The sequence below is a fragment of the Pseudorasbora parva genome, chromosome 6 (assembly GCF_024679245.1).
Source record: "Pseudorasbora parva isolate DD20220531a chromosome 6, ASM2467924v1, whole genome shotgun sequence".
In the NCBI taxonomy this organism is placed as follows: Eukaryota; Metazoa; Chordata; class Actinopteri; order Cypriniformes; family Gobionidae; genus Pseudorasbora; species Pseudorasbora parva.
This window is the reverse complement of record NC_090177.1, coordinates 34,505,508-34,524,812: the sequence shown is the minus strand read 5'-3', so window position 1 is coordinate 34,524,812 and position 19,305 is coordinate 34,505,508. Positions and strand designations below refer to the sequence as shown.

The window sequence follows — 19,305 nt, the reverse complement described above, 5'->3', positions numbered from 1 at the left end:
GAATTAATTCACACACCATCACTTACTAATGCAGTCATATACATGTAATCTTTATTGTGCTACTTTATCTGTATCTTATTCAGAACGAACAGAAATCTGTGAGAAATATAATGACCATAAGACAAAAGAACTGATACAAAAGCTGTCATGTAGGATCAATTACCTTATGGGCAGCGCTGTGTCATATGCTATATCAGCTGTGCACATGCCGCCGCTCCCACCACTCGCATCACGCGCTGCGCGTAGGGCACCAAGTGCTGAGAGGGGCACCACGATAAATTTCTGTCAGCGCAACGTGAACGCGCCACCCGCGGGCACCATTTTTAATGGTGCATTGGGCATCAAGATGGCCAGCGGCAGTACTGGCTGTGCAAAAGAAGACCCGAGTTCGAGTCTCAGCTCAAGGTTCAGGTTTATTTTATTTTTAATTAATGACGTCATCAGCGGCTAGTCGGCGTCGACTCGACTTTCATCACATAAATGTCGACTTTAAAAAAATGAAAGTCGTTCAACCCCTAATATGTATTAGTTGAATCTGATTTAGGGTAGCGTTTTCTTCTCCACGCTTGAGGACGTCACCGCTTTGTGCGCATTCGTCATTCTTTAGCTCCGCCCACACGATACGCCTCCAGCCGCTCGTTTTTTTCCGGAAAGACTCGGTACAGCCTATCTTTGGATGCAATACTACTCTATAAGTACTCAAGATTGACATGTGATTGACTGAAACTGATTGTTTCACCCCCCCCCCCCTTTAAATCACCCTGACCATTCTTCAGAAAAAAAAATAAAAAAATGTTCATTGATTGGTCATTACATGTATACATTTCATGAATAGATTAATAGATCGAGACCCAAAAAAATCATGACATTGACCTATTGTCATTTCTTGGTTTTAAGTGTTAAAAATGAATTAATATTTACTCATATTAACCTGTTCATACAGGTGCACAAGAGCTCATACTGTCTGTATGAACAAATGTTTTTCTGTGCAGTTGGTGCTTCTAACGTTCATGTGTTTTTAGGGTTATGTGTATGCATGCCGTGAATCTTCCTGTCCTTCAGACAGTGACAGTAGAGCACAAGCACTCATTTTAGCAACATTACATTTAGTTAGGTTGGAGTGACGAATGCGTGCCCCCTCCAAATGCCCCTTTAAGTAATTCATCCTGGCGCCGACACCGGCTAGAGGCCTTATTCTATTATCTGCGCTATTATTTATTGCTTCATTTATCAAGCCTCTTTCTAAGATGGTGTGTGTCTCTAAGCGAGTGTTTGTGTGTGTCATTTTCCCTGGGTCATTGGCACTGTAGCTTGAAGCACTGTTACACACACTGTAAAACACTGACTCATGTCAGACAAGACCGTCACTTGCTTCAGGCACAGAGTGTTTTTGCTCCAACATAGTTATTGGTCTTTTGAGTCAGATGTTTAACAGCTGCAAGTGTGAATTCCCTTGCACTGTGTCCACATTTATTTCTAGTAAGTAGTGCACCTTTTTAAATGAATTTTAAAGAGCCCATGAACTTCAAATTGCAGTTTTGTAGTGTCTGTTAACTTTAAGGTCACTGCTGTACTAGCGTACTCCTAAAAGTTGGCAAAATAAACTTTAAAGACCCACCGAAGTGGCTTGAAACATGCAGTATTATTCAATGTGTTGATTTTTTCAATGTATTATTCAATGTGTTAACTTCAACTGAAACAGGAAAACAGGGCAGTACTAAAGAAAAAGCTTTAAAATAGCCAGTAGCGTTTTGTTTATGTCATGTTCGGCCAGAGCCGTTGAGCTCAGTAAAGCTGCAGTTTCCCCCTAATCTCTAACCGTTTCTCCTCTTAATCTCCTCCATATCAGTTTAAAATACAGCATCCTGTGCAGAATTCAAACGTGTCAGATATGTTTTCTGGTCTGCGCCAACTCACGCATATGATCTGTTCAGTGCTGTTGTGTCTCTGGACCGGAGCAGACTGTGTGCGCACTGCCGCGGTTCGCATGACACTAACGTGAAACCTTCATTCTCCCCAAGGGAAAGCATTTCTACATTGTCTGAATCATTCCCTGTCCCCTATGTAGTGCACTATGTGCCATTCACCATGTAGAAAATAGTAAATGAGTGAACAAGTGACCGGTTTCAGCTGCAGATTCAGTGTCTGTTTATAGTGTAGGGGGCGGGGCTTCAGACTCTAGAGAGTATTTGATTGGACAGAAAATCTGATGAACATGATGCCATTAAAATCATTGATCCCTATTGAAGTGAGAGAATGTACGTTTTGAGCGCTTATATTTTCTAAATGGAAATTGTGTCATTGTTTTGGAGCACACTTTCTTATAGATAATAGTAAACCTAACATATTCATTCTAAAAGCCAAGAAACTTCATGGGTACTTTAAAGGAACTATTTCAATGTATTTCAATTAATCATTGATCAATAAGAAATCATGTTAATTTCAAATACTTATATCACTGACAACAGTAGTCCGCCCAGGATATTGTCATTTAAAAGCTACAAACGTTAGCAACCCCGAGTCAGGGGATTGCAGTACCAGCTTTGGCCACAATCTTACATACACTTCCTTTTAGCAGATAAAAAAAAACATTATAAACATTTAGCAGATAAATGGATGATATATTTCGAAGTAACTAAATGTCTTTTTTTTTGTCATAAATAAACTGAAAGAACAATGTGTACTTTTAAGACCACCAGTTTGAAGCCATTTTTCTTTTTTTCTCTATACTCCACCTCATCTTGTTTTCTGACAGCACCTCTATCACTATCTTTAGGGTGTTATTTGGGAGCACATTAAACCTGTCTGCAGGGAATTAATTTCTGCTCTGTTCACCTGTGCTATCTGCTGCTACACGAAAGCCTCAGACAAACAGCAATCCTGGATAAAGTGTTTCTGGAGGGCTGAATTTAAAAGCACTGAATTAGTGTGTAAAGCAAGGCCCTCAATGTTGTGGAGCATCAAAGCGCCATATCAAAATGAAAAATACAATGCATCTTAGAAAAGATAGCCCAAATATCCGCCTCAAGAAGCACCTCTGGCTGGTTACGGACGTTTCCATTATCCTGTGTAATGCTGTTAGCATCACCCATGCTCTAATTGTTCTTCTCAGCCTATTGTGAGTGACTGAGAAGCGAATGCAATCCCCACAGCGATGTGTGCATTCTCTGAGCTGGAAACTGGGTCAGTGTTGGCCCATGACTGTCCCCTAATGCCCCAGGGGCAACTGGAGGTTGGGTCAGTGGGTCATCTCTGTCCAATAATACCCCATAAGCCCCTAGTAGTTAAATACACCAGGAATTGATTTAACAGCCTATACATCAGGCTTAACAGGATATACTTCAGTAATTGGTGCTTTTTAGCATGAAGATGGATGTATGGAGAGTGCGGTTTGAAAAGGTTGTTACATTTTACAGCTTGAAGAACTTGTCCTGAATTTGTTCGGTATTCATAATGAATAATAATGCATAAAATTCCTGGTTTGGACCTGCATTTATTTCCTGCATATAACTCCTTTTATACAGTATAATGTAGTGCATCCTGTTACATATGGAGCACATGCATGTTTACTACACAAAACATATCCTGTTAAATTCATGAGGGGAAAAAGGCAGATGTGGTTGCCAGAAATTCACAAAAAACTAAACAAAAAAGTGACTTTTTTTATTATTTAAAGGTCCCGTTCTTCGCATTTTTTAGAAGCTTTGATTATGTTTACAGTGTGCAATATAACATGAGTTCATGTTTCGCGTGTAAAAAAAACAGTATTTTTCACACAATATACTTATCTGTACACCGCTGTTTTCTCTGTCCTAAAAACGGCCTGATGATTTCCTTGTTCTATGAAGTCCCTCCTTCAGAAACACGTAATGAGTTCTGATTGGGCCAGCGCTTCCCGTGTTGTGATTGGACAGCAGCTTAGCGCACTTTGCCCTGAAAGGTCCCGCCTCTTACCATAACGGGGAGATGCAAGCGCTGAATGCGGGCTCTTCTCCACGTGGGAGAGCAACAAGACCACGCCCTCTATTTTGCGTGTTCTTTTGGGGGAAGGGTTAGTCAACAAACGGGGTGACGTCATTCATGCAAGGAAGTGCAGGGGTGTAGCCCAAACCAGCCGTTCGCTGTAGGCTTTGAAAGGGAACTTCTGTTAAATAAAATATCTTGCTTGGCATTGAACTTTGAGCTTTATAATTTTACAGGTATTATTTATGCTCTAACAGCAACATTAAACACTAACTAAAGTTTGAAAGATGGAATCGCGAAGAACTGGACCTTTATTATCGTAAGTTACATAGTGTACCTTAAATAATCTTTTAATTTAGTACATGAAAATGAAACTGGATGCACCTGTGTCTATGAAGTTTGATGACCCTAGTCACACTATTTACCTCCACAATATGTGACGTCACAACTTTTGAGCCGATTTGTCCGGTTCTACTCTCATTTAATATTCATGATTAGTTGTTTCTTCATTCGTCACATGATTTGTCAAGTATGCCAATCCATATATATCACATAGGAGATAACAGGGAGAGCTGCAGAACAGTAGGCATTTTGGTTTAAATGTTGTTCCTCCCCATCACAGGTTCAGGATATCCCAACACATTCATTTTGTTTGAGCCACTGCAATTTAATAGCATGCAAATATGTTGTTTCACAATTATATAGAAATTTACTTTAAAATCACCTTTCCGAAATAGAAAAGACACTTCCTATTTCCTGTTGAAGTTTTCTGGATATTATAAGTGGAGATTCTTACTGTATATAATAGATATATAGAGGTTAATAAAGTGGTGTCCTGTGATTTACTGTAATATGCTGAGGATGGGCCATTTCAGTATGGTGTTCCAAGCCTCGTTTTGTTATTGCCATCTCTCTCTTTCTCTTTCTCTCTCTGTTTGTAATTCACCTTGCGATTCAAGTTAAGGGCTTTGTTGTTTATTGTTCAACCATACACACGCACACACACACAAACAGGTGTCCTCTCACACTGGCCGCTCCTTTATCTCTGTAACCATAGATATTTCTGTAAAATTGCTTCAGTTTTGCAGCTGATCTCTTCCACTGTACAGCAAATCACAACAAAGGCCCACATAAAAATTCGAAATTGCTCATTGAGTCAGTGTGTGTTTTAGTTTCAAGATCATTTATATGCCAGTGTACTACTTAAAGTTTTTAAAATAAACTAACAGATTTACACTTTTATCCATCTTACCTTCATGGGTGTATCCAGATTTTTTTTGTCCAATAAAAGGCTGTTTAGAATGAGAATGTGGCCTTCTAAATTATGAACACCACCTGCCTTTGATTAGCAAGTAGCAAGTCAATACCAAGTAGCAAAGCGCAAAACGCTCACTTCTTTTACTACTTCATCTTGCATCTTGCCTCACTGTGGCTGTGACAAAAGAGTGACGAGCCTTTCATTATGTCCTGCCCAAGGTCGGATTATGACATTGGCATGCCTTGGGCATCTAGGCACAGATGTTTGCACCATCTGTACACCGGAAGCGTGCTGCGTAGTTTGGCGCGACACAGCACAACTAGAATGTGACAGTATATCCACAAGTCTGGCTTGCAGTTGTAGCAACATTCTGCACTTGCTGTGTGGAGAGCATCTTTACTTGTGATAGCATCAAGCTATGCATTGTTTCTGCAGCTCATCAGTGCCCCTGCTGGTCTTTGGCCTGGGCAAATGCCAGAGCGGGCCGAATACAATCGAGGCTCATTGAAAAAATGTGCATCTGGCTACATTTCTGCAATTATATTAAAGGTCCCATTCTACGCGTGTTTTAGAAGCTTTGATTATGTTTACAGTGTGCAATATAACATGAGTTCATGTTTCGCGTGTAAAAAAACAGTATTTTTCACACAATTGACTTATCTGTACAGCGCTGTTCCCTCTGTCCTAAAAATGGCCTGATGATTTCCTTGTTCTATGAAGTCCCTCCTTCAGAAACACGTAACGAGTTCTGATTGGGCCAGCGCTTCCCGTGTTGTGATTGGACAGCAGCTTAGCGCACTTTGTCCGGAAAGGTCAAGCCTCTTACCATAACGGGGAGATGCAAGCGCTGAATGCGGGCTCTTCTCCATGTGGGAGAGCAACGAGACCACGCCCCCTATTTTGCGTGTTCTTGTGGACGGAGGGTTAGTCAACAAACCGTTCTAGTGACGTCATTACAGCCCTGCACTTCCTGCTGTAGTCCAAACCGGCCGTTCGCTGTAGACTTTGAAAGGGAACTTCTGTTAAATCTCGCTTGGCATTGAACTTTGAGCTTTATAATTTTACAGGTATTATTTATGCTCTAACAGCAACATTACACACTAAGTAAAGTTTGAAAGATGGAATCGCAAAGAATGGGACCTTTAAGTTGCAGATTGCACATTATGCGACACTTTTCAAAGCAAATTGTCCAGTGAGTGGCACGAAAAGCATGTATTCAGAACAGATGAATGTGGAAATGGCAAAGTTTTATCACGTTAGTTATTGCACGCATCTTGACAGTCTGAAAATGAAATGTCCAGTGAGTGGCACTTTTTATCGCATTTGAAAACTGCGTTCACTGAACCAATGCAATAATATTAAAGATGTGATTAATTGAGAAATCAACTTTCCCTTGAGCTTTTGATATTTAAAAGCTCATGGTAATATAAGAATATCCTGTAAGTTTCAGAGCTGAAAACTTCCTTGTTAGTCAAAGAAAAGCTTTTATAGACACCAGGCCTAGAAAACAATCTTGTGCGCATCTTAACGTCATTGTGTGCCTAAACACGCCTCTACAGAATAATAAGCACGTGTAATTGAGTAGCCCTGCCCACCGACTCATGCCGCTGTTCGGATCACGCTAGCCAGCAGCAATAAACATGCCGAAGAAGATAGCAAGATATTGCGCTATTCCTGGTTGTGGAAGAACACAGTCGCTCCATAAACTTCCTTCGGATCCTAATATTAGGAATGTGTGATACTTCAATCTTTTTTTTTAAATGAAGTTCCAGCTCACGTGAAAGACATTGTACGTGTGTTCGCTTTATTTAACTGCGGAATCGTTTGTAAACAAGTCTCAGGTGCTGGATTTGCAGACATATTGAGATTAAAACACAATGTTGTGCCTTCTATATTGGATCCAACAGGAATGGTGCAACACACTTATGTGAGTAAAATGTCTTTTTTATATGTAATATTAGTCCCGGGGCTATGTGTTTACTAGATGGGCTATCAAAACGTAAGCCCGTCGGCAGGCCAATGAATCTCAAAAAGTGAAATAATATTCCTTTCTTAATCTAGGCGCGTGCACGAGTGTGTGTGTGTGCGTGCGGTTCACACTTATAGCCACAGATCGGACGGACCAAGTAATACAAAAATAATGTTGATACATACCTCTCTCGTCTCTTAATCTCTCTGACGCGCGGTGACGATCTGATAGCATTTAGCTTAGCCCACTAAGCCCAGTTCATTCACTATGGTACCAAACAGAGATCAAGTTAGAAGCGACCAAAGACCTCCAGGTTTTCCCTATTTAAATACAGTTACACAAATAGTTGAACGACCAAATATGGTGACACAAAATAAAACATGGCGCTTTTCTAAGCGGATTAAAAAGGAGAACTATAATGTATGGCGGAATAGCATGACTCTTCTGAGAGTACTTCGACTCGGCGCAGTAAAAAGCCCCGCCTGAAAAATCCTCCCTCACATCTCCCCCTCTCTCTCTCATTTCTGTCAATAGGGGGGAGGGGGAGATGTGAGGGAGGATTTTTCAAGCGGGACTTTTTACTGCATCGAGTCAAAGTACTCTCAGAAGTGCTAGAGAGCGATTAACCGCACCCACTCAGACGAGAGAGGGGTGTATCAACTCGTTTTAGTTAAGGGAATAACATAGTTTAAGATGAAAAAGCGGTGAAGTATCCCTTTAAGCCTGACGTTGATTAGTCGCTGGCCTATAGAGGGCGCAACAGGATAAACTATTTCCTGACACGCAGGCTCTGTTTTGAACATTTAAAAATGATAAATAAATCCATACTCGTAGAGCTCTACAAAAGACATGTTTGATTATACCATCTGGATGCTCAAAATGAATCAGGAGAATGCATGCTTATTGTACACGCAAGTTAATCATCGCGCTTAACTGCGTGCTGCATTGCAACACACACACATAGCCGATCGCACATCACGCGGAGATCGTGCGCGTCTCACACAAAACCATTCAGTAGCTCAGAAATGTATTGTCAACACTGTCTTGTCATTTCTCAATAAAATAGCTTAGAAACTGAAACGTTCTTGCATACATTTCTTGGTAACAAACTCACAGCTTCACTATTAGTAGAGAGACGCTGCCAGGTAGAATTAATTCACACACCATCACTTACTAATGCAGTCATATACATGTAATCTTTATTGTGCTACTTTATCTGTATCAGAGCAGAAATCTATGAGAAATATAACTACCATAAGACAAAATAACTGATACAAAAGCTGTTATGTAGGAGTCGGACCTATAACCTTAAGGGCAGCATTGTCATATGCCATAGCTGTCCTGTGCACAAGAAAATCTGTGGTTCAGGCTTATTTGTTCATTAATGACATCATCAGTGACTAGTTGACGTCAACTCGACTTTCATCACATAAATATCGACTTCGTTCCACCCCTAGTAACCAAGGTTGCCTATGGGTTGCCCAAATATCTATGGAGGCCTTTCTAAACTTACTGTTCATGTTGACAAAGGAAGGCTATGCTTGTCATGCTATTTCTAGCTGACCTGAAAGAAGACAACCTTTCTGCCCCTAACCACTGAAAAATCAAGATGAGTCATTCAACCGTTTCTGAACGTATAAAAGTTTCCAAATGTCATTTATGAGAAAGTAATTAAACGCCAGTTAGTGGTTTCTCTCAAGGGACAGCTCTTGAAGTCCAGTAAATGATCTGTAAAACTGTAATCATCGCCATCCAGTCTCTGAACCCCCAAACCACGCTGCACTCATCTCTCCGATTCCACTACATCATCAGAGAAATAGCCACAGCCAGCTGTTATTAAGGTCATTATGTTTCATTTACGGTGAGGATGTACGCACATGTTCCTGGACACACACCACACAAATCAATAAGCTCATCCAAGGTCACAAAATGGGTCTTACATAAACCGACTTCATTAGTAATCATTACACAAAGCAATATGTGCAGAAATTCAGCACATTCATTAATGAGGCCTAAAATAGACCCTTGTTACGTAAACTGTATGTCTGGCGTTCTTGTGAGGGAGTGTCTGTGTTCGTGCCAGGTAAGAATGAGGATGGATGATTATAAGAGAGAACAAGATGATTTATGCGCGTAATTAGAGCGAGAGCATTCGGGGCGAATGACAATACATTCTCCTGCTTTGTGATGCTTTTTGAAGGACGAGGCTCTGACAGTGACGGGACAGTGAGCTACGTGATCAGGCTGATGTAAGTAAACTCTGTTGCAAAACTAGTCACCTGCTTTGCTGTCTACTGCTTCAGCTGACTTACTAACTAAAATGGATCCTCACAAGAAATGTGTTATGCAAATGAGAGACTCTACAATAGCATGTTACAACTTAATCCTTAACTATACTTAAGTTTTGCCATGAATACTTAGCGTATCTGTGCTGTTTCTCTCCAGAAGTTATAAGTGATAAGAACGTCTTTGCACTGGTTAAAACTTAGAGTTGTGTGTAGCTCTTAACCCTCTCACACACGTGTGCATCTATTGGTATTGAGTCTCCAGTAGTTTCGACTCAAGCTTTTGGTCACATTTTTGACAAACTGATTAGTGCAAACAGGTTGCTGGCAAACAGATGAAGAAGATCAATAGTATTCTAACATGAAGTTAATGATAATAATCCAGGAGACAGGTTTAGCGACACACACACTTGACATATACGAGACCGGACAACGAGCATAAGAAAAGCAGGAACTTTAGTAGTGCATATAACAAGATGATAATTAAACACAGCTGAACCGAACGGACTCATAATGAAGTGTGACCATGGAGACGGAAGACAGGCGGGAACTCAAAGGAATGCATGTGATGAATAACAAGCTAAGGGCCCTATCATACACCCGGTGCATTACAATGGCAGGTGCGACGCAAGTGTTTTTTGCTAGTTTCTGCCCAACGCAGTTTTCATTTTCATGTCCAGCGCCACGTTGTTTAAATAGCAAATGCACCCACACCCATCTGTTCACCCATGGGCATGCTGGTCTGAAAACCAGGTTTGTTCAGGCGCATTGTTGGCGAGTTGGTGTGTTATTTAAAGGGTGTGTTAGTAATATGCGCCTATAAGGAGCGAGTGCAACTGGCTTTTAAAGGGAATGGAAGATGAGACTGATTGGTTTATTGCACGTTACGGTGAAAACACACCCATGACTCATTAAGAAAAAAAAAATCTGTTGTTAAACTAGCAAAAGTATATTCGGACATGCCCTAAATGCACCTGCATCATACACTGTGCGCTGTGCTCAGATCGTTAAAATAGGGCCATAGAAGTCCATGAAAACAAAACTACGAATGAACTGAACTAAACCTAACCATGACAGTGGTCAATATACACTCAATATACACCTAAAGGATTATTAGGAACACCTGTTCAATTTCTCATTAATGCAATTATCTAATCAACCAATCACATGGCAGTTGCTTCAATGCATTTAGGGGTGTGGTCCTGGTCAAGACAATCTCCTGAACTCCAAACTGAATGTCAGAATGGGAAAGAAAGGTGATTTAAGCAATTTTGAGCATGGCATGGTTGTTGATGCCAGACGGGCCGGTCTGAGTGTTTCACAATCTGCTCAGTTACTGGGATTTACACGCGCAGCTATTTCTAGGGTTTACAAAGAATGGTGTGAAAAGGGAAAAACATCCAGTATGTGGCAGTCCTGTGGGCGAAAATGCCTTGTTGATGCTAGAGGTCAGAGGAGAATGGGCCGACTGATTCAGGCTGATAGAAGAGCAACTTTGACTGAAATAACCACTCGTTACAACCGAGGTATGCAGCAAAGCATTTGTGAAGCCACAACACGCACAATCTTGAGGTGGATGGGCTACAACAGCAGAAGACCCCACCGAGTACCACTCATCTCCACTACAAATAGGAAAAAGAGGCTACAATTTGCATGAGCACACCAAAATTGGACAGTTGAAGACTAGAAAAATGTTGCCTGGTCTGATGAGTCTCGATTTCTGTTGAGTCAGAATTTGGCGTAAACAGAATGAGAGCATGGATCCATCATGCCTTGTTACCACTGTGCAGGCTGGTGGTGGTGGTGTAATGGTGTGGGGGATGTTTTCTTGGCACACTTTAGGCCCCTTAGTGCCAATTGGGCATCATTTTAATGCCATGGCCTAGCATTGTTTCTGACCATGTCCATCCCTTTATGACCCCCATGTACCCAACCTCTGATGACTACTTCCAGCAGGATAATGCACCATGTCACAAAGCTCAAAATATTTCAAATTGTTTTCTTGAACATGACAATAAGTTCACTGTACTAAAATGGCCCCCACAGTCACCAGATCTCAACCCAATAGAGCATCTTTGGGATGTGGTGGAACGGGAGCTTCGTGCCCTGGATGTGCATCCCACAAATCTCCATCAACTACAAGATGCTATCCTATCAATATGTGCCAACATTTCTAAAGAATGCTTTCAGCACCTTGTTGAATTAATGCCACATAAAATTCGGTGAAAGGCGGTCAAACACAGTATTAGTATGGTGTTCCTAATAAAATTAGGTGAGTTTATATCCATTATTATTACATTTTATTTAGACAGAACTTTTTTTTTTTTACAACATTTTTGTTCATATTTTAAAAAAAAAAATGATCCTAACTTAATTGTGTTGCTTTTTATTGTTTTTGTTTGTCTTTATTTATTTGGTTAATTCCCTGTAGTTTTAAATTATTCTGACCTGTGATTCACTTTGAGCTGCATTTTATGAATCAAAGGTGCCATACAAATATATTGTATAATTATAGACCAATTTAAAGTCAACATCTCAATTTCATAATTTGCAGCTGCACGCACATTGTGGTGGCAGAAAAACAATAGTAACAAGTGGAGGGAAATGGGCAAAATCCATGGAATAAGAGAAAACAATTCTTGCTTTGCCTTTGGATGTCAGAATCAGAATGCAGATGTCAAGATGATCTTCATGTTTACAGAATACCGTCGTCGAAGATGCTCTGTGAAGCTAAACGTAGACTGGACTGGACTGATTAAACCTGTGGTCATTAGTCTACTATTAACACATGGATTTGATGTAAACAATAGATCTACATAATATTCACATATGCCATTTATAAGGGCATAATAGCTTTACAGTTACAGCATTAAATAATATTTAAACCTGTAACGTTTTATATAGGTAACATTTTTAAACAACATTTTTTGGCCATTCTCACAATTCTGACATTTTTCTTGCCATTGCGAGTTGATATCAAAATTCTGAGGGGAAAAATGCAGAATTGGGGGATTTAAACCCACATTTCTGAGAGGAAAAGGACAGAATATCGAGTATATATCTTGCAATTTTGATATTTCTTCTTAGAATTGTGAAATATAAACTCGAAATTAACTTTTAATTTATGTATTAGGTGGCTTCCATAGAGTGCTATAGGCTCCTCCCACAAAACACGTCATTGCTGTTTACAAACACAAAATAGGTCTATTTATTTTGTTTTTTTATAGTCGACATTCTCTTCATCCGGCTCTTTGGATGATTTTTTTTTCCACAGAGCTAATAGCAATATGTTCCAGAATTGTTTTATTTACAAATGATATATTGGCCACAATTAGATGTCTTAAAAGCAGCAGAGCTAAAACTGTACAGCATGAAGGGAAAGTATTATTCATATCAGGTTCCTGGATTCAGATTCAGAAAGCTACAGGACATCTCACAGACTTTTTCTTGGGTTGGCTTGTTCTGTTGGCAGGACTTGTGACATTAATTTGATGTCTTCTGGGAGGATTTGAAGAAATGTAAACCAATTCCCTACTATTGATCAAAAGTTCTCCAGATATAATCCTTTTCTGTTCCATTTAGCTATTTTACAAAGCTGGCATTGACTTTTTAAACTGTCATTCATCCTCTCTCACACACACTTTTTCAGGTCGTGCCCTGTTGCGGTTGAATGGAGAGAAGCTAGAAAGGATGGGTATAATCCAAGAGGCACTGAGACAGGAAGTCCTCCAGCAGGTCCTACAGCTCCAGGTCAGAGAGGAAGTGCGCAACCTACAGCTGCTCAGCAGAGGTGAGAGTCCAACAGCTGAAACATACAGATCTTAAACAATATTTCTACAGTTGACAAGAATGGCCCATATGAGACAGAGACTTATTCAAAGGTTGCATGAAGCACAACCCAATTTACAATGTCTAACCTAACAATAAGAATGCATTTTATTTATAATGTGCTTTTCTTACTTCAGTTGATTTAGAGAACAGAGTGAAAACAAATTTACTAAAAGTATATATTATATTATATTAATTATGTTATAATCACTCTTCAGAGGCAGTGAATTAGAGGTGCAACTCAACTGATTTCAATAATTGTGCTATTGTGCTACATTAACATAATTAACATTATAGACTATAGGCAAAATGATTGTGTTAGACCTAACATTTTTCAATTAGACTGAACATCATTTTTTGTGTGTGTGTGCAATGGAATACATCAATATTTTTTAAATTACATTTAATACTTATGGTTAGGATTTTTTAAAGTAATAAATAAATTATTAGCCAGTCAAATATAATTAATATAATATAGGTAGCTGTAATCATGTGCACGACAAAGGAGATACTGAAGGAGAACGTTCAACCACATATGGCATAGAACTCAAATAATACTATACAATAAACAGACAGAAACTGAGGGAGAAACATCTGAACTGAACCACAAATCAAATCAGAAACCATAGTGACAGACATGTAGAGAACGAACGAGAACTGAACTAATTAACAGACTGGATTAACAAAGAAACTCGAACTGAGAAACACTTCAAAAACAAATGCAAAATGTGACAGTACGCCTCCTCCTGAAAAGGCGTGTCCTGATGCTGTACAACGATAGTCCGACTTAAGAGGGTGGGCGGGGGCTCTGGAGAAGGGTGTGGAGTAAAAGAAACTCCACAAGAATCCAACCAGGGAGGAGGGATGGGAACCCTGGAGTCCTGGGTGTCACCAGCTGGTGAGCAGAGTGGTGCTGGCAGGTGAGGAAGCCTCCAGGGTGGTGCTGGCCATGCAGGTGACCAGGGCGAAGTGAGCAGCTCAGGGAGCCCAGGAGGTGCCTGCAGTTCTGGGATGGCCGTGGACGAGTCTCCAGTCAGGGGCTGGTGCCATCTTGGGATTTGGGTCAGGCTGGGGCCATCTCGGGGCTCTGGACAGGGGCTAGGGCCATCTCGGAGCTCTGGACAGGGGCTAGGGCCATCTCGGGGCTCTGGACAGGGGCTAGGGTCATCTCGGGGCTCTGGACAGAGGCTGGGGCCATCTCGGGACTCTGGACAACTGCTGGGGCCATCTCTGGACTCTGGACAGGGGCTGGGGCCATCTCAGTTCTCTGGACAGGGGCTAGAGCCATTTCGGCACTCTGGACAGGGGGTGGAGCCTCAGGCGTGATGGCCATCTTGGGTGAAGACCTCAGGTGTGGCGGGCAACTTGGCTGAAGACTCAGGCATGCCGGCCATGACGCGATTCTGGGACGGCAACACGATGAGACACTGGGATGCGGCCACGGCAGGACAGGACTCTGGGACAAAACTCTGGGACAAAACTCTGGGACGTCGGCTACAACAGGACAAGACTCTGGGATGGCGGCCATGACGAGACTCTGAGACAAACTCATTGACAGGCGTGAACAATGGTGACTGTGGCTTAGTGGTGATGGTGTCTTCATCAACCTCACCAAATGTGAGAGAAGACACAACCACAGCACATATTCAATATACTGGATGTGTGGTAGCTGCTGCCAGAAAAGATACTTCAATAGTGCCATCGCTCCAGGGCACTAGATGGGCAAACTAAATTATCTCTCTAAATACTCCTCTTTTGGTCACCAATCTTGAAAGAGGGTGTGGAGTAGGTCCACAGGGTAGATTTATTCTATTAAATATTAAATTATTATTAAATATTTTGTCATGAATTAGGGGGTTGTAATCAAGTGCATGAGGAAGTAGATACTGAAGGAGACAGCCAATCAAATTCGAAGACCAGAAATGTTCTGTTGTATAAAATCCCATTAGTTAATGCATTAAATAATATTAACTAACAATGAGCAATTTATTTAGTTATTAACCTTTTTGGTAACACTTTAGTATGGGGAACAAATTATTCACTATTAACTACGACTTTTTCCTCAATAAACTCTTTACTGCTTATTAATAGTTAGTAAGGTAGCATTGTAGTAAGGTTTTTGTAGCATTTAAATTTAGGTGTTGGGTAGGATTAAGGGATGTAGAATAAGGTCATGCAGAATAAAGCATTAATATGTGCTTTATAAGTACTAATAAACAGCCAGTATCCTAGTAATATGAATGCTAATAAGCAACTAGTTAATAGTTAAAAACTGAACCTTAAAATAAAGTGTTACCATCTTTTTAACATTAGTTAATAAAAATGCAGCTTTTCATGTTAATTCATGTTAGCTCAGGTCTATTAAATAATATGAACAGACCCAACTTTTGAACAAATGATAAAATTAACATTTAACTGACATTGAAAAATGTTATAGAGGATTTATTTATTTATTTGTATTGTTAGTTTATGCTAACCAGTGTAGTTAACTTATATTAACAAATGGAACCTTAGTGAAAAGTGTTTGGCATTAAGTCTTTTGGGATGTAAGTCTTTTTTGGGATACAAAAGCTCTAAGTTTCTCTTCTTTTGAAGCTCACTTCAATACAAGTTTTAAAGGACAACCTGGAGTTGAAGACACATGGTCTCCTCAGAGCAAGGCCCATCCTCAGAACTCCCACCTCAGCAAGTGTCAAACCCCAGTGTACCCCACATTAACAAGGAGAGGGAATTAGAGACCACTTAAATGCTGTGTCAGGGAATTCTACCAACAGCTTAGGGGGCAAATTTAATTTAACAGTTCACCAAGTCCTGGCCTCCGTGCTATGATAAAGGAATCTAATTGAGCCACCCAATGGAAAAATCCTCACCTGAGGTTTAGCAGAGGACTTGTGTGAGGGTTCAAACAGACCAAGGGTGCTGGAGAGAGGAGGGCGGTCAAATAGAAGTCCCGCCAAATCTGATTAGTTTGTTTCTGATAGTTGACATCACCTGTCAGAGTGTGTTAAATCTGGCTCCTGGGGACTGTTAGGCTGGCGTGGCTGGAGGACACAGCTTGTGTGAGTTTATTCTTAGACGCGTCTCTCAGCCAGCAGGGTTTCCAGTGGATGTCTAAAGAGAGGCCGTCTATAGCAGCTTGTCATATTTGATTCAGTGGGCATGAATGAAAATGTGAAATATTGATTGGGTGAAAAACTGGACTACCACCCTGAAAATAGAAGGGTCTTGATCTGCGCTTTGGATATTGTTGATGTAAACAAACTAAAGGAGCAATTGTTTTTAGTGTCGTTGTATGAGGTTTTGTGCTTCTGTTCAACCAAAATGTAAAATTCGGTCATCATTTACTCACCCTCATGTCGTTCCAAACCGTGGAACAGAAAATAAGTTTTGAAGGAACTTTTTGCAACTCTAAGCCATATAATGACAGGAAATCATTAAGGCCCGGTATAATTCATTTTCCACTTTCCGCTCCATCTCGCTCACAGTTAAGTGTGCAAGCCTTTCAAAATATACTCTTATGGCCATGAGCGTGAAAAGACAAGCAAGATCTAGTGGACTTCAAGTGTTCAAGTCTCTTGCACATGCACTGTTGTACGAGCACTGTCCACGCGGTTACAAAAATTGGGCTGCACACGGATGAGGTGTGCAGACGTCCACTAGGCGTCCCCTTATGATGATGCAGGGGGTGGACAAAGTATTCTTTGGGCTTTAGTAGGCAGATTTGGCCTTTTATATTTTAGATTGTTTTGATTCCATGCCAAGGCATCATGCTGCCACACTGTATCGTTTTACTCTCGCCTTTTTTAATATCGTGACCTATATGATATATTCTGATTGCAACTGTAATGTTGCTGTTTGAGCATAAACAACATCTGCAAAATTACAACGCTCAAAGGTCAATACTAAGAAAGATATTTACTTTTACAGAAATCACTTTTTAAGGAATACAACAAACAGCTGGTAGGACCTACAAAAAGCTTCTTCACGGGTTAGTGACATCACTAACCCTCAAATTTGCATAAACCCTGTCCCGGGGAACACGCAACAAAGGGCTGACGCCATGTTGGGCTGCTTTAGAGAAAAGGAAGAGTTGTTGTTTGTGCCTCAAAATAGCAATGCGCGAACAATGCTCCTGATCACACCTCATTTTCAGACCAGCACAGCACAGATGGGCGCCAGTGCATTTACTATTTAAACAACATGCCGCTGGATGTGATAAATTATAACTGCGTCAGGCTGAAACTAGCAAAAAACGTAGGTTGCGCCAGGCGTCGCATTACGCTTGGTATATGATTTAAAAAAACTGAATAGTTTTGATTAGAGATGCACCAATGTATCTCAAGTTTTGATGAATAAATGAAAAGTGTCAGTACACTTATCAAATCGTCATATGCACTAGTGTCTGTCAATATTAAGCCACAAAAAGACTATTTATATATGAATCCTGCATGTTCTGTGTCTCTGTGTGAACGGACAGTTTCATTTACCACACACACACACTTAAAACACAACGATAAAGCGCCATAAACACACATAGAAACTCAAAGGTCTTTGCGGCAACCCGTCAAAATTTGAATAAATTCACAGAAATATATGACTGTTGTACAGTAGAATTTAGCTCAATATAATAATGTGTTTATTTTATACAGAGAAGAATATGCAATAATAGGTATTTTACATTTACTTAGCCTTTATTTCTGTACCTGAAAACTGTTAAGCGAACTAAAAAGCCCTGTTTATTTCATATGCATCTTTGTTCTGTTGTATTTATGTATTTATGTTTTGCCTGCTGGATGTTAAATGGAATCCATGTTCATTAGAAATTATTTGATGATGCAGCAATAAACTAGCTAGTAAAACTTAATGCATGTTTTTAACTTTGCTGATTAAAACATGAGCAAAACACTCAATTACACTCAAACACAATGACAAAATTTAAAATAAGTGACAAATATCGGAATCGGCCAAAGGTTGTTTGTTAAAATTGGTTGTGATAGTTGTGATATATGAAAAGCACTGAGCGCGTCCAACTCTGGCTCAGTGCCAGCCAAAGCGCAAAAGCAATTTATCAGCACTGAATGCTCTAATCACACCGGTGTGATCGTACGTGTCAAAGGGTTAAAATCAATTGGTTTCGGGGGTGAAGAGGGGACAAATTGAAACTGAGAGGGGCACAAATCAGATCTCAGATCAGATCGTGGCACAGGCCCTGGCCCAAAGCGAAACATCACTGCTCTGTGAGCAAAACATTAACATATGCACATAGCTTTTTTTTTTGCCAGCATTTTACCTTTACCAGGACAATGGAGATTTAGCACGATAGAGATGTGAGGGGATAGTTTTTGGACACACCGCAGCTTTTTATATGTCCTGAACCTGAGTCCCCGCTAACATAAGTGCTATCATTCATCAAAGTCCAAAGTATATATAAATGTACCATGGTACGATATATATCAGTAAGGGCAATAGCTTTCTGTCCCCTGCCCAATAATTTAGCATTGTTTATTAATGATCAACATGAAGCTCATCAGAGGGCTTCTTATCTTGCTCTCTCTGTTAAAGCTCATAACGCTCACATGAGTGATTCGGAGGCTTAAATTGACCTTTCAGTCCAATTGCTATCTGGTATTTATCCTCTGAAATGTTGCCTCTGCACTCTTCTAAATTGCTTTGTTCTTTTGGTTCCAAGTAAGGCCAAGTAATTCTGTCTTCTTCATCCCTCGCCGAACCCTCCTCCCTTCCTCACACCGAAGCAATTTAGCCGAGAGCGAGGCAGATTCTCCCAACACTATAATTGCTGTTTCTATTGAAACACCAAACCTTATTACCTCTTCTCCAAATTACCACCCAATCGTCCCAGTGTATTAGCTTTTAAACGTCTCGCAAAGAGAAAAACGCAAAGAGAAAAACATGTGATCCACTGCTTCATAATAGCAAACAATGCAATCATTTGTTCATGTTAACAAAATGAGTCAGTTGCATGAAAACTTACTTTTTTGTCT

General features: G+C 40.4%; 1 protein-coding gene across 3 annotated transcripts in view; it reads left to right on the top strand.

The window, feature by feature from the left end:
- The window catches only part of samd10b (sterile alpha motif domain containing 10b), a 92,502-nt gene that overhangs the window by 64,925 nt on the left and 8,272 nt on the right, over window positions 1-19,305 (top strand). For 2 of the 3 annotated variants that reach the window (XM_067446771.1, XM_067446772.1), the window contains 2 exons: window positions 9,391-9,439; window positions 13,125-13,265. In XM_067446771.1, the coding sequence (XP_067302872.1) occupies window positions 9,391-9,439; window positions 13,125-13,265 (190 nt within the window). The remainder of the gene's footprint in view (window positions 1-9,390; window positions 9,440-13,124; window positions 13,266-19,305) is intronic. The other variant, XM_067446773.1, reaches the window with a different exon arrangement.